The 13223-nt window shown below is 71.1% G+C and overlaps 1 protein-coding gene across 2 annotated transcripts; it reads left to right on the top strand.

The window, feature by feature from the left end:
- Window positions 1-2112: 2112 nt before the first annotated feature.
- On the top strand, window positions 2113-11635 carry LOC141936675 (dynactin subunit 2-like). Of its 2 annotated transcripts, XM_074853823.1 has the most exons (14): window positions 2113-2253; window positions 3220-3288; window positions 6113-6209; window positions 6308-6369; window positions 9501-9599; window positions 9697-9857; window positions 9975-10122; window positions 10207-10272; window positions 10371-10409; window positions 10531-10608; window positions 10751-10822; window positions 10932-11034; window positions 11129-11220; window positions 11306-11635. In XM_074853823.1, the coding sequence occupies exons 1-14, from the start codon at window positions 2218-2220 to the stop codon at window positions 11390-11392; spliced, it is 1209 nt and encodes a 402-aa protein (XP_074709924.1). In that variant the 5' UTR covers window positions 2113-2217; the 3' UTR covers window positions 11393-11635. The 2 variants fall into 2 exon arrangements, with proteins under 2 accessions (XP_074709924.1, XP_074709925.1); XM_074853824.1 differs by lacking the exons at window positions 2113-2253; window positions 3220-3288; window positions 6113-6209 and adding an exon at window positions 6818-6965.
- Window positions 11636-13223: the final 1588 nt, after the last annotated feature.

Raw genomic sequence — 13223 nt, 5'->3', positions numbered from 1 at the left:
TCTAATATTTGCATGGAATTCGAGAAAATTATTAGATGGAAAAATGGGGTCTCTCTGCTTGGTCTTCGGACAACTAGGCGAAAAAATGAGCTGGTCAACCTCTGTCTGATAACCTGTAATCTGACCCGAAAACTTGTAAGAATTATCATTATATACAATAACTGTTCTACTGGGATCGGCATCCCGGTATCGCAATGCAAATGTTGTCCACGAGGTGTCGCTCCAGGAAAAAAAAAAAAAAAAAAAACAACAGATAAGTACAGATAAAAATAATACAACAGTGCGTTTGGATTCCTTGTGGGCATGAGAATGATGGATCCAAGTCTCCTTCTTACATACCTTAATAGTATAAAAAGAGCTTAGTAAAAGATATAAAGCCCTTCCCGTTTTGGTTCAAATCTGGTTTTCCTTTTAAAATTCTTAATATAATCCCCCTCGCTCCAAAAAGGCCATTGAATGACTCACAGAGTGACAGAATCACCCGGGTTGGAAAAGCCCTTGAAGCTCCTCCAGCCACACCATGAACCTCCCCCTGACCGTTCCCAACTCCACCAGATCCCTCAGCGCTGGCTCAACCCGACTCTTCAACCCCTCCAGGGATGGGGACTCCCCCCCTGCCCTGGGCAGCCCATTCCAACGCCCAACAGCCCCTTCTGCAAAGAAATCCTTCCTAAGAGCCAGTCTGACCCTGCCCTGGCGCAGCTTGAGGCCATTCCCTCTTGTCCTGGCGCTGGTTCCTTGGCTCAAGAGACTCCTCCCCCCTCTCTGCACCCTCCTTTCAGGGAGTTGCAGAGGGCCAGGAGGTCTCCCCTCAGCCTCCTCTTCTCCAGACTAAACCCCCCCAGTTCCCTCAGCCGCTCCCCATCAGACCTGTGCTCCAGACCCTGCACCAGCTCCGTTGCCCTTCTCTGGACACGCTCGAGTCATTCAAGGGCCTTTTTGGGGTGAGGGGCCCAAAACTGAACCCACTCATCGAGGGGCGGCCTCACCAGTGCCCAGCACAGGGGTCATTTCTTTGCAGAAGGGGCTGTTGGGCGTTGGAATGGGCTGCCCAGGGCAGGGGGGGAGTCCCCATCCCTGGAGGGGTTGAAGAGTCGGGTTGAGCCAGCGCTGAGGGATCTGGTGGAGTTGGGAACGGTCAGGGGGAGGTTCATGGTGGGGCTGGAGGAGCTTCAAGGGCTTTTCCAACCCGGGTGATTCTGGGATTCTGTGAATTCATTTCCATAATCCGAGCAGCCGCAGTGACAATAGGGTGAGGGTCTTCGGTGGTCGAGGGAAGAAGTCAGCAGTCTTCTTCACCGCGTTCGCTGGCCGACCAGCGCGGGCGCTTTGCAGTAAAGTCCAGGTGTCTCCTTCCTAAAGCAGCAGAATCATCCTCCCTGGAACGGGGTCTCTGTGTCCTTTTGTTCCACCCCCCCTTATCCCAGTTTTCCCACTCTAGGAGTTGCCCAAGTGGCCACCGAAGGCCCCGAGTCTCTTCTCAGCGATTGACATCGGGAACCTGACGAGCGTTTCAATCTCATCTGAGCGGACACAGAGACCCGAGGGAACAGCCGGGGCGTCGGGAGGCCTCGAGAAATAAATGAAGCAAAACACAAGCAAAGCCTCGACACAGCACATCACAGTTTAGTCTTAATAATTGTCAGAAATTCGTTTGTTTGAGCCCTTTCGACCCCTCCCAGCGCCGAGGATGGAGCTGCAGGGCCCGGGGACGGGGTGAACCCCCACCCCGGTTTCTCGCTGACCCCGGAGGCCCCGGGGAGCGCGGGGGGAGCAGCCGGGTCCGGCCTCGCCGGGGGGGGAAGCGCGGGGAATAGTGCGGACACCGGACACAAAGCGCGGGGGCACGGGGGACCCCAAAACCGCGCGGGGGGGCCGGCACGGAGCGCTCACCCCAGGGGCACCCCCACGGGCGGCACCGCGCCCCCCCCGTGCGACCCAGCCCGCGAGCACCCCCCTGTGCCCCCCCGTGTCCCCCCTCTCGTCTGTGCCCACCCGTGACCCCCCCGGCGACCCCCCCCGGGGCTCCCCCTCCACCCCGCTCAAGCCCCGCCCCCCCCGCGCTCCCTTTCCCCGCCCCCCCCCGCGCTGCTCTCGCGAGATCGGGACCGACCGGCCCCGCCCCTGCCCGGCGCGTCCCGGCCGCGGCACCGACCCCCGGCACCGACCCCCGGCCCCGACCCCCCCTCACCGCCCCCCCCGGTACCGCCCCCGGCCATGGCCGACCCCAAGTACGCCGACCTGCCCGGCATCGTGAGTGCGGGACCGGCCCGGGGGGGATCGGGGGGGTCTGGGGGTGTCGGGGGGGCCTCGGGGAGAATGAGGGGATCGGGGGGGGCTGGGGGGTGTGAGGAGAGCAGGGGCCGGGTGGAGAATGAGGGGGGCTGGGGGGGGTCAGGGGGGTGCTGAGGAGCTCTGAGGGGATCGGCGGGGTCTGGGGGGGGTCAGGAGGTCTGAGGGAACGGGGGGGGTCGGGGGGGGTCAGGGGGATTTGGGGGGGTCTGAGGGGATCGGGAGAGATCTGAGGAGAGAATGAGGGGTCAGGGGGATTTGGGGGGGTCTGAGGAGATCGGGGGGGCCTGAGGGGACCGGGGGGCCCTGGGGGAGAATGAGGGGTCAGGGGGATCGGGGGGGCCTGAGGAGATCGGGGTGGGTCTGGGGGGGTGAAGGGGAGCTGAGGGGGTCGCGGGAGTCTCGGGGTAATGGGGGTTTGGGGGGGGTCGGGGGAGTCTTGGGGTAATGGGGGGGTTGGGAGGTGTGAGGGGATCAAGAGGGTCTGTGGGAACTGGGGGGGTGAGGGGGAGCTGGGGGTCGGTGTGGGGACTGAGGGGAAGGGACGGGTTTGGGGGGTCTGAGGGGATTGGGGGGCTCTGGGTCAGTAAATGGGGCATGTGGGGAGACTGGGGGTGTTAGAGGGGGGTCTGGGGGGGGGATTGGAGGCGTTTGGGGTGTCCGGGGGGATCAGAGGAGGCTGGGGCTGTAGGTGGGGTGTTTGGGGAGCTGGGGGGCACTGGGGGGGAACAGGCACCTGTGGGGGGGTTGGGAGTAGCAAGTGGGGTGTAAGTGGGGTGATTGGGGCCGTCAGGGGGGTCCAGAAGGGCTGTGGAGTCTCTGGGGAGATGGGGGGTGTGGGGGCAGGTGGCTGTGGGGGGTCTGCAGCCGTTTGGGGCAGTTGTGGGGTGTTGGATGGGAAGTGAGCGGAGCCCGTTTGTGCCCCAGGCCAGGAACGAACCGGACGTTTATGAGACCAGCGACGTGTCCGAGGACGACCAGGCCGAGTTCGAGGCGGTGAGGCCTTGCCCGTGCCGCGGGGGGGCGCGAGTGACTGTGCCCGTGCCCCCTCCCACAGCCCCACGGCACCGTGGCAGGGAACTGTCAGGGGGGGTGTCCCCGTCCCCGGTGTCCCCATCCTCCGTAACGCGGCCGAGGGCAGCAGAAGGGAGCGGGGCTGGCCAGCCCCCCCCTGTCCCCGGTGGCTCTGCACGGGCAGTGCCCGGGGGGCAGCGCAGGGAGGACGAGGGGGGCGCTGGGGGCGGGTTCACCCCCATAAACCAGCTCCGAACGTGGTGGGGGGGTCCCGCAGCGCAGCCCCGGAGCCCGTCGCCCCCAGGCCGTGGCCCTTCTCCGTGGGGCTGCTGCGCGGTGGCTCTGAGGTGGGGGGACGCCGGGGGGGCACGGCCGGGGCTGCCCGGTGCCCCCCGGCTCCGCTGGTGAGGCCGAAGGCTGACGGGTGCTCGTGGATCACGGCCCGAACGGCGCTTGGCTGCCACGCGCTGGCGGTGGGGCCGAGGCGGGGAGGGGGGAGCTGGGCCTTGGCGGCGCGGAGCTGAGACCCGGCTTCTCCCCGCGGCGCTGCCGGCGGCTGGGGGGGACGCGGGGTCGGCGCAGCCCCCCCACGCCCGGGCTGGCGCGGCACCGTGCGCTGCACGCGGGGCAGGGGCGCGCCGGGCACCCGACCCCAGCTCCGAGGGGGGCAGAGAGATCCCTGGCGAGGGGCAGGGCGGCGAGAGGGACTGAAACGGGCTGTTTCCCCCCAAAGCTGCCCCCGTCCGGCCTCGGTCAGGCCCAAAGGGTCCCCGAGAGTAGAGCGGCGCGGCAGCGGTGGCTCCCCCGGTGCTTTCCCTGGCGCAGCCTCGCTGCAGGCGGGAGGCGAAGGGTCGCTGGGTTTTAATCGCTGTCGTCTCCTCTCCCGGGAGCCCCTCGCGCAGCTTTGTTGCGTCTCCTGGCTCTCGCGCGCTGAACTGACCTGAGTTTCCCACCGCTCTTCCCCTCCCTGCTCCCCACTTGCCTGGACACTAGTTTGCACAAGTAAGCCCGTTCGCTGCTTCTGGTTCTGCATGTCCTTGGGGGTTGATTTTGCCCTTTGGGTTGATTTTGCATGCGGCGGATGTGCCCGGGGTCCCGTAGCCGCTGCCCGTGGCTGCGTGGGCCGGTGCCGGCTGTGGGTCCCGGCGCTGTGGGGCGGAGGGGAGGCAGCCGGCGGCGGCTGCGGGTCCCGGGGTGCGACGTGCTGCTGCTGCCGCCTCCCTGCTCTCCCCTGCCCGCTCTGCGTCCGCCCTGCCTGCCTGCACGCGCTGCCCTCCTCGTCCTTCGGGACCCCCAGGGACCCCCTGGCCGCCCCCGACGTGTCTCGGCTGTGCCGGGAGCTGCCATCCCGCCGGGGTTTCGCCCCCCCAGAGCGCAGCCGATGCCCCCTCCCGCCCCGGGGACCCGCCGGGCGTTGGGCTGCTGCGTGGGGACCCGTCCTGCCCCGGGCCCTGCTCACGTTCCCCCGCGGGGAGGAGAAGAGCCGGAGCTGGAGGGAGGTTGTCAGCGCGGGGGCTCGGCCGCGTCGCCCCCAGACTGCGGCCGCATCCTGCTCCCGCGCCCGCGCTGGGCACCGTGACCACCCTCGCGGTGGCCGCGACCGGCGTGGCCCTGGATGCCCCCCCGGCTGCCCCGGGGTGCCCGGCCGAGGGGTCCAGCCGGCCGCTGCCCCGGCCCTGGCAGGCGCTGCCCCCGCCGCTGCCCTCGCCTCCACGCTGGCAGCCCCCACGTCCCGCGAGGCTCCGGAGCCCCGGCCCGGGGCCGGCGGGACCAGCCCGGCAGCAGCCCCGGCACAGGGACGCGAGGGACGGCGGCCGCGCACGGGACAGACCTTCTAACGCGATTTTTGTCTCTCTCTCCCCGCTCTCCTCCTAACCTTGCTCTGACTTTCTCACCTCTGGGAAACGCAAGGAGCTGGTAAGAGCCCGTCCGTCGGCCGCTGGAACCCTGTGCTCTGCTCGGGGCGCTCGCCGCTGCCTCCCCGCAGCCGACGGGCCCCCCCGCTGCCAGCGCTGCTCCCGCTGCTCTCACCCCCCCTTGCCCGCCCGCAGCGCGCCAGGGCTCCCCGAAAGCGCTTCAGGCTGCGCCCGGGTGCCGGCGCTGGAGAGGGGCTGCCGTGGGAGGGGCAGCAGGCGGGGGGGGCCTTGGGGTGCCTCCCGCAGGGCCCTGCTGGGCCGGGACCCCCCCGACCGTGGCGGGGGGCGAGGAGAGCCCAGTCTCAGCGTCTGCACTCGCCCTGCCCGGCTCCAGGCGAAGCCCCGTTGGTGTCAGAGGGGTTGAAGTCCCGCAACGCCCCCCCCGATGCCCCCCGGGTGGTGGGAGCCCCCCCGAGACGCGGCCGTGGGGCAGCTCCAGCCCTGCCGGGCCGGGGGCCGCCCCGGCTGCCCGCGACGCGCGTGGGCTCGGCAGCAGATCTCCCGAGGCTGGTCGCGGGGCGGCCGAAAGGCTTCGGCCTGGGTGTGCGCCCGCAGCCCCGGCCCCGCTGCCGGGCCCCCGGGGGGGTTTTCCTGCCCTCCGGGCCCGCCCAGGGCTGCGACGGCCCCGCGCCGGGTCCTGGGGCCGTGGCGCGTCCCGCGCGGCTCTCGCTGCCCCGGCAGCCCCTCTGCTGGGTCCCGTGGCGGCGGGTCAGGCCCTGGGGCTGCGCCCCTGTCCGGGGGGGACGGGGCCGTCTTGGCCCCCCGCTCCGTTCCCGTCCGCCCTCTCCCCGGTGCCGGCCCCAGACGGCCGCCGGCGCTGCAGGGAGGCGGCAGCTCCGCCAACAGACCCTGGCGGCTGCCTCGTCCCTGACGCCGGGCGTTGTGTGCAGGAGGAGCTCAGCAGCACCAGCGTGGAGCACCTCATCATCAACCCCAACGCCGCCTACGAGAAGTTCAGGGACAAGCGCCTGAGCACCAAGGGAGTGGGTGAGCCGGGGGGGGGCTGTGGGGAGCCTGAGCCGGCCCCAGGGAGGGCGCAGCCCCCCTGGCTGTTTTGGGGTGACACGCTGCTCCTCCTCTTCCAGATTTCTCCGATCGCATCAATAAGCCCAGGACGACGGGCTACGAGTCTGGGGAGTATGAAATTGTGAGTCCAGAGGGGTGTGGATGTGCCCCCCCAGTGCAGGGTCCCTCGTCCCCACTCGCCCCACGCTGACGTCCCCGCCGAGGGCCACAAGCGACACAGAATCGCGGGAGGGGGGAGGTGGGAAGGGGCCTCGAGGTCTCTGCTCAGTTCGTGCCCACGGCCTCTGGTCCTGGCACGGGCCCCGCTAAGAGCCGGGTGTTGGTGCGGCCGCACCCTGAGCGGTGCCCAGAGCTGGGCCCCAGCCTCTGAGAAGGTGGGAAGGTCCTCGCACGCACCCGGGCCGAGCTGGGGAGGGGCTGGAAGGTCGGGCCTGTGCGGAGCGGCCGAGGACTCTGGGTTTGTCTCACCTGGAGAAGACGAGGCTGAGGGGCGACCTCGTGGCTCTCTGCAGCTTCCTGAGGAGGGGCCGGGGAGAGGGAGGTGCTGAGCTCCGCTCCCTGGGGTCCAGGGCCAGGACACGTGGGAGTGGTTCAGAGCTGCGCCAGGGGAGGTTCAGACTGGTCGTTAGGAAGCATTTCTTTCCTGGGAGGGTGGTCGAACACTGGAATGGACTTCCCGGAGAGGCGGCCGATGCCCCCAGCCTGTCAGTGTTTGAGGTATTTGGACAATCTCCTTCATAACAGGCTTTAACTTTTGGTCGGCCCTGAAGTGGTCAGGGAGCTGGGCTGGACGGAGAGTGGAGGCCTCCTCCAACTGATGCCTCCTTCCCCCTCCCTCCTTCCATCCCCCTCCTTCCCCTTCACCCCCCCCCTTCAGTTATTGATAACCCCCCCCAGAGCCTTCCCTGCTCCAGGCTGAACAGTCCCAGCTCTCTCAGCCTTTCCTGGCAGAGGGATGGGCCAGTCCCTTCAGCATCTTTGTGGCCCGTTGTTGGACTCTCTCCAGCGCATTCGTGGCTCTTCCTGGGGAGCCCAGAACCGGACCCAGCGCTCCAGGGGCGGCCTCAGGAGCGCTGAGGAGAGGGGAGAGATCCCCTCCCTCGAGCACAACGCTGCTGGTGCTGCCCCGGGCACCGTCGGCCACCTTTGCTGGATCCTGTTCAGCTGGGGGTGTCCCCCAGCCCCCCCGGGGCCTTTTCCACAGAGCTGCTTCCCAGCGGGGCGGCCCCCAGCATGGCCCGGGGCCAGGGTTGTTCCTCCCCTGGAGCGGGGCTTTGCGCTTCCCCGTGTTTTGCTCCGTGAGGGTCCCGGGGGCCCATCTCCAGCCTGTCCGGGCGCCTCTGGGCAGCAGCTCAACCCTCCGGCGTCTCAGCGCCCCCCCCCAGCCCCGGGGCAGCTGCCAACGGGCTGAGGGTTGGCCCTGCCCCGTCCCCCAGACCCTTAACGAAGGCTTAGAGAGGCCGGGACCCAGCCTGGACCCCGGGGCTACACTGGTGGTCACCGGCCTCCGACCAGGCCTTGGGCCGAGGGGCAGCACCCCCTGGGCTGCGCGGTGGGGCCGGTTTCAATCCCCCCCCCCACCTGCTCATCCCGCCCAGACTTCAGCAGCTTCTTGGGGCGAGTCCTGGGGGAGCCGCTGCCGGAGCTCCCGAGGACGGGGCAGACAGTAGCCACCGCTCTGCCCGCGTCGGCCCGGCCGCTCAGCCCACCGCAGAAGTTTGTCGAGCCGCTCCAGCCTGACTTCCCCTCGGTGCAGCCGTGCCGGGGGCTCGTGGTGGGTTTTGTCGTTCACGTGCCTGGAAATGGTTTCCAGGAGCAGCTGCTCCGTGGCCTCCCCAGGGAAGAAGGTGAGGCTGAGCGGCCTGGGGCTCCCTGGCTGCTCCCTCTTGCCCCGCTCGAAGACGGGGCCGACATTGCCTTTCCCCCAGCCCTGGGGCACTTCTGCGGGTCCCCGTGGCCCATCCCAGAGGACGGCGAGTGGCCCTGCGGCGCCATCAGCCAGGTCGCTCGGCCCTGGCGGGTGCCTCCCACCTGTGCCCGGGCCCTCGCGCGTGGCCAGTTCCCTTCGTTACTCCCCGAGCGGATCCTCCTGTGCCGCGGGCGCCTCCGCCTCGCTCCCCCCTTTCCCCCGGCCGCTGTGACCAGGGATCCGCGGCGGCCGCTCGAGTCAGGGCCGAAGGAGCCTGCGGCGCCTCGTCCAGCCCCGGGCCCCCGTTTCCCCTCACCGTCCTTCTGTCCCCGGCTGCTCCCAAAGCCCTTCCCGTCGCCTTCGACATCGCAGGCCAGGTTGAGTTCAGCTGGGATTTGGCTTTGCCAACCTCGTCCCTGGCTGCTCAGGCAATGTCTCATCCTTCTCATCCTCATCCTCCTCGTCCTCATCCTCCTCCTCGTCCTCGTCCTCCTCGTCCTCGTCCTCCTCCTCATCCTTCTCCTCCTCATCCTCATCCTCCTCTCGTCGTCGTCCTCCTCCTCCTCCTCGTCCTCCTCCTCCTCCTCCTCGTCGTCGTCGTCGTCGTCCTCCTCCTCCTCCTCCTCCTCCCAGCCTCTGCCTCCTTCCTCCCCGCATCGGGCCGTGGCCAGGAGCTCCTGAGCACCCCGGCAGCCTCCCGGCGTTTCTGCCCGACGGCCGCTCGTGGGGACGCAACGCTCGGGGGCTTGGGGGAGGTGACCCTTGAGCATGGGGCAGCTTCCCTGGGCCCCTCTTCCCTGCGCTGCCCGCTGCCAGGGGACCCTTCCCAGCAGAGCTTCGAGGAGGCCGGAGGCTGCTCCGCTGCAGCCCAGGGCTGCGAGCCCCCCCCTCCCCGCCCTCAGCATCCCCCCCCATCTGGTGGCGGCTGCCTTTGCCCCCCAGGCCCCCAGCCAGCCCCTCCTTGCTGGCGCAGACGAGCTCCCACGGACCCCGCTGCTCGTGGGCTCCTCTGGCCCTCGGAGGAGAGGGACACGTTGGGGTCGAGGCGCTCAGGAGCCCCCCGGGCTGCTCCGTGCTGCTGCGGGTCCCTCCGGCGGGTCTCTCCGAAGGGCCCCGTGAGGACCAGGCGCCCCTGACCGTGAGGCTGCTCCTGCGGGGGGGTCGGGGCCTCCCCCACGGCCTCTGCCTGCTCAGTCCCTTTTCTTGCCTCTGTGCGCAGGGACGGGCGGCCCCGAGGGCAGCTGGGGAGCAGCGTCCAGCCGCCCCCCCAAAGCCGCCCCCCGCTGCCTGGTGCCGCGGGCGGGCTGTGAGCCCCCCCCGACCCCCCGCTCCTCTCTCTGCAGCTGGGCGAGGGTCTTGGTGCCAAAGAGACGCCCCAGCAGCGGTACCAGCGGCTGCAGCACGAGGTGCAGGAGCTGGTCAGAGAGGTGGAGCAGATCCAGGTGAGCATCCCCCTGCCCTGGGGAGGGAGGGGAGGGAGGGGAGGGGAGGGGACGCTCGGCTGTCCCGGGGGTGACCGACCCCCTTTCCCCCCCCCAGAGCACGGTGAAGGAGTCGGCGGCGGCGGAGGAGCTGACGCCCATGGCCTTGGCGCGGCAGGTCGAGGGCCTGAAGCAGCAGCTGGTCTCCAGCCACCTGGAGAAGCTGCTGGGCCCCGCCGCAGCCGTGGACTTCGCGGACCCCGAGGGCGCCCTGGCCAAGTGAGTGGGGTCCCGGCCCCGGGGCCGCGGGCGGGGGAGCGCGGGGAGACGCCGGCGTCCCCGCGGGGGTGGGACTGGGGGCGGGGGGGCCCCGCGCCCACCTTCTCCCCTGCGCAGGCGCCTGCTGCAGCAGCTGGAGGTGGCCAAGTGCAGCAAGGGGGGGCCGGGGAAGAGCCCCCCCAAAGGGCCGGCCCCCGCCGCAGACGCCGTCACCTTCGAGCTGTACTGGCGGCCGGAGCAGGAGCACTTTGCCCAGAGCGCCAAGGTGAGCGCGGGGGGGCGGGGAGCCGCGCCTGCCCCCCCCGGGGGGGTCCCGATGCCTCACCCCCTCCCTCACCCCCTCCCTCAGGTGGCGGAGCTGGAGAAGCGCCTGGCACAGCTGGAGGCGACGGTGCGGTTCGAGCCCGAGAGCCAGGTGAGGGGCCGGGGGGGCTCCTGCCCCGCCGCTCTCCTGCCCCCCCCCTCCTGCCCCCCCTCCCTCCTGCCCCCCCTGACGCTGTTTCTTCCCCGCAGAACCCGCTGCTGGTGGGGCTGAAGGGCACCAGCCTCGTGGTGAGTCCGGCCGGGCGGGGGGGGCACGCGGGGTCCCCGTCCCCCCGGCCGTGCCCGCAGCACTGGGGGGGGCAGCGGCGGGGGCTGCCCCGTCCCCCCTCACCCTGCTCCCCGTCCCCAGGAGACCGTGCAGGTGCTGCAGGCCAAGGTCAACGTCCTGGACGTGGCCGTGCTGGACCAAGTGGAGGCCCGGCTGCAGGTGGGGGGGGCGGCAGGAGGGACCCGCGCGGGGGGGTCTGGCGGCCGCGACGGAGCCACGGGCCAGCGCTGGCCACGGCCGCGGGATGGGGGGCGAGTGCGGCCGGGTCTGGGGTCTGACGCTGCTGCCCCCCCCTCCCCAGAGCGTCCTGGGGAAGGTGAACGAAATCGCCAAGCACAAGGCAACGGTGCAAGATGCCGACACCCAGAGCAAGGTGAGAGCTGGCGGGGGGACCCCAAAGGCAGCCCTGGTGCGGCGGGGGGGGGGGGACATGGAGCCCCCCCCGCCCCTGCGGACGGTGCTGACCCCCCCTTGGTGCCCAGATCCATCAGATCTACGAGACGATGCAGCGCTGGGACGCCGTGGCCGGCACCCTGCCCGACGTCGTGCAGAGGCTGGTGACCCTCAGGGACCTGCACGAGCAAGGTGAGGGGCTGGGGGGGCCGGGGGGGGCCGGGGCCGCGGGGGGGGCCGCGGCGCTGCCCCCCGGCCCTGAGCTGCCTCCTCCCGTCGCGGGCAGCCACGCAGTTCGGGCAGGTGCTGGTGCACTTGGACACGACGCAGCAGGAGATCGCCGGCGCTCTCAAGGACAACGCCGTGCTGCTGGCGGAGGTGGGTGCCGCCAGCCCCCGCCGGGGTGCAGGGGGGGCCCCGTCGCGCCCCCCCCGCTCACCCCCGGCCCCGCTCGCCCGCCCAGGTCCAGAAGACCATGAGGGAAAACCTGGCCGTGGTGGAGGACAACTTCGCCGACATCGACGCCCGCATCAAGCGGCTGCAGAAGTGAGAGCCCCCCCCCGCAGCCGGCCCCCCCCGGGCATCCCCGCCCCCCCCGCGGGCCCTGCGCCCCCCCGGGGGTCGCTCCCTGCCCCCCGCAGGTACCAGCCGCTGCTCGGACATCCCCTGGCTCTGCCCCCCTGCGCCGCGCGGGGTTTTGGGGCGTCCTCCCTGCCCCTCCCTCCCCACCTCGGGGCAGGGGGGGGCTCCGTCCCCCCCGCATTTCCCCCAATAAACAGCTCCGCTCACAGCGTGTCCGTGTCGGCGTCTCCTCGGGGCTGTGGGGCGCGAGTGGGGCGCAGCCGCGGGGGTTCAAATGCGGCTTTGAACGGTGCGTAACCCCCCCCTCACCCCCCCCGCAGCCTCCTGGTGGCACTAAATCCAACGGCTCTGGGGGAAGCTGCGACCCACGGGGGAACGTCTCCTCGTTGTCACCCGTGGGGCCGGGGATTGTGGGGGGGGAATGGGGACGACCCCGAGGGGGTGGGGGTAGCTCGGGGCAGGGGCGTGCAGCCCCCCCAGGCTGGGGGAGATGATTATTGCTGGTACGGGGGGGGGGGACGGGGGGGGGGGAAACCTCGTTTTTGGTGAGGGAGAACCTGGCGCTAAACTAACCCTGAGCAGATCCGGCCCTGGGGCCACGACCCCCCCCCACGCCTGAGGTAACGGGGGGCTGCGGGACCCCCCCAGCATGTGGAGGGGCCGATGGGGCCAGAGCCCGCGGCTGTGTCCGGGGGCACCAACCCTGTCCCCGCAGTGGGGGGGTGCCCTGGGTGGGAGCCCCCCCCAGCAACGGCGGGTTTGAGCCCGGTGGGGAGTCGCGGGGCCGTGACGTTGGCGGGGGGGGGACAGAGCCGTGGCGGGATGGCTGCGGGGGGGGGCACGGGGCAGTCAGAGGCGCTGGGCGGGGGCCGGGGGGTGTCCCGGGGCAGGGGGGGGTGTTTTAGGGAAGTGGGTGCCTCATGCGCTGAGGCTCAGAGCGCTGGGGGGGGGTCCGGGGGTGCAGGGCGGGGTAATGCCCCCCCCGCCCCCCCCGCGCTGGGGATGTGCAGCCGGTGCCGGGGCTCGAGGGTTTTCCCCACCCCGGGCTCAGGGGCAGCATCGCCCCGTCCTCCTCCCGCCGCTCCCCTCCTGCCATGGCACAGCGGCTCAGGCCCCCCCCGCGCCCCCCCCCCGCCGCTCCCCCAGCCCGGCACCCCCGGCAGCGCTGCCTGGGCGGGGGGCTCCCAGGCGCCCCCCCCCCCCCAACTGCTCGACCTCGGGTGCTGAGAGCAGGACTCTGCCCGGGGCAGCTCGGGGTGCGGGGGGGGTCCCGGCCTGACTCGGCCCCTTCTTGGGGGCGTCGTCCGGGGTCAGCGCTGGAGCAGGGACAGGATCCCCCCCCCGCTGCCTCCTGCCCCCCCGGGGAGGAGCCCCCCGGGATCCCCGGCGGGGACAGAGGGCACGGGCAGAGCTCAGCTCCTGCACCCAGCCCTCGCCGGCCCCCCCGCCCCCTCTGGGGTCCCCCCGTGGGTCAGGGGGTGCAGCCGCGCCCCCTCCCCCCCCCGGCAACGGGCACCCCAGGGACTCGGCCCTCGGGACGGAGGCGGCCGGGGACGCTGTTGGGGTGGGAGTTGGGACCCCCCCCCGCACTCACCAGCCCCCCCCGGTCAGGGGCACCCCAGGACACCCCCCGCTCACGGCTGCACCCCGGGCACACGCCGGCTGCCCCGCGGGAGCCCCAGGGCCCGGCTGCGCCCACACGGCTGCACCCCCCCGCTGCTCGTGCAGGGACACGGGGGACCTGTGTGTGTCCCCCCCCCGCCTCTAACTGCACCCCCCACCCCGCACACACCCACCCT

This window comes from Strix uralensis, chromosome 33, assembly GCF_047716275.1.
Source record: "Strix uralensis isolate ZFMK-TIS-50842 chromosome 33, bStrUra1, whole genome shotgun sequence".
Taxonomy (NCBI): domain Eukaryota; kingdom Metazoa; phylum Chordata; class Aves; order Strigiformes; family Strigidae; genus Strix; species Strix uralensis.
This window is presented reverse-complemented; position numbering and strand designations above follow the sequence as displayed.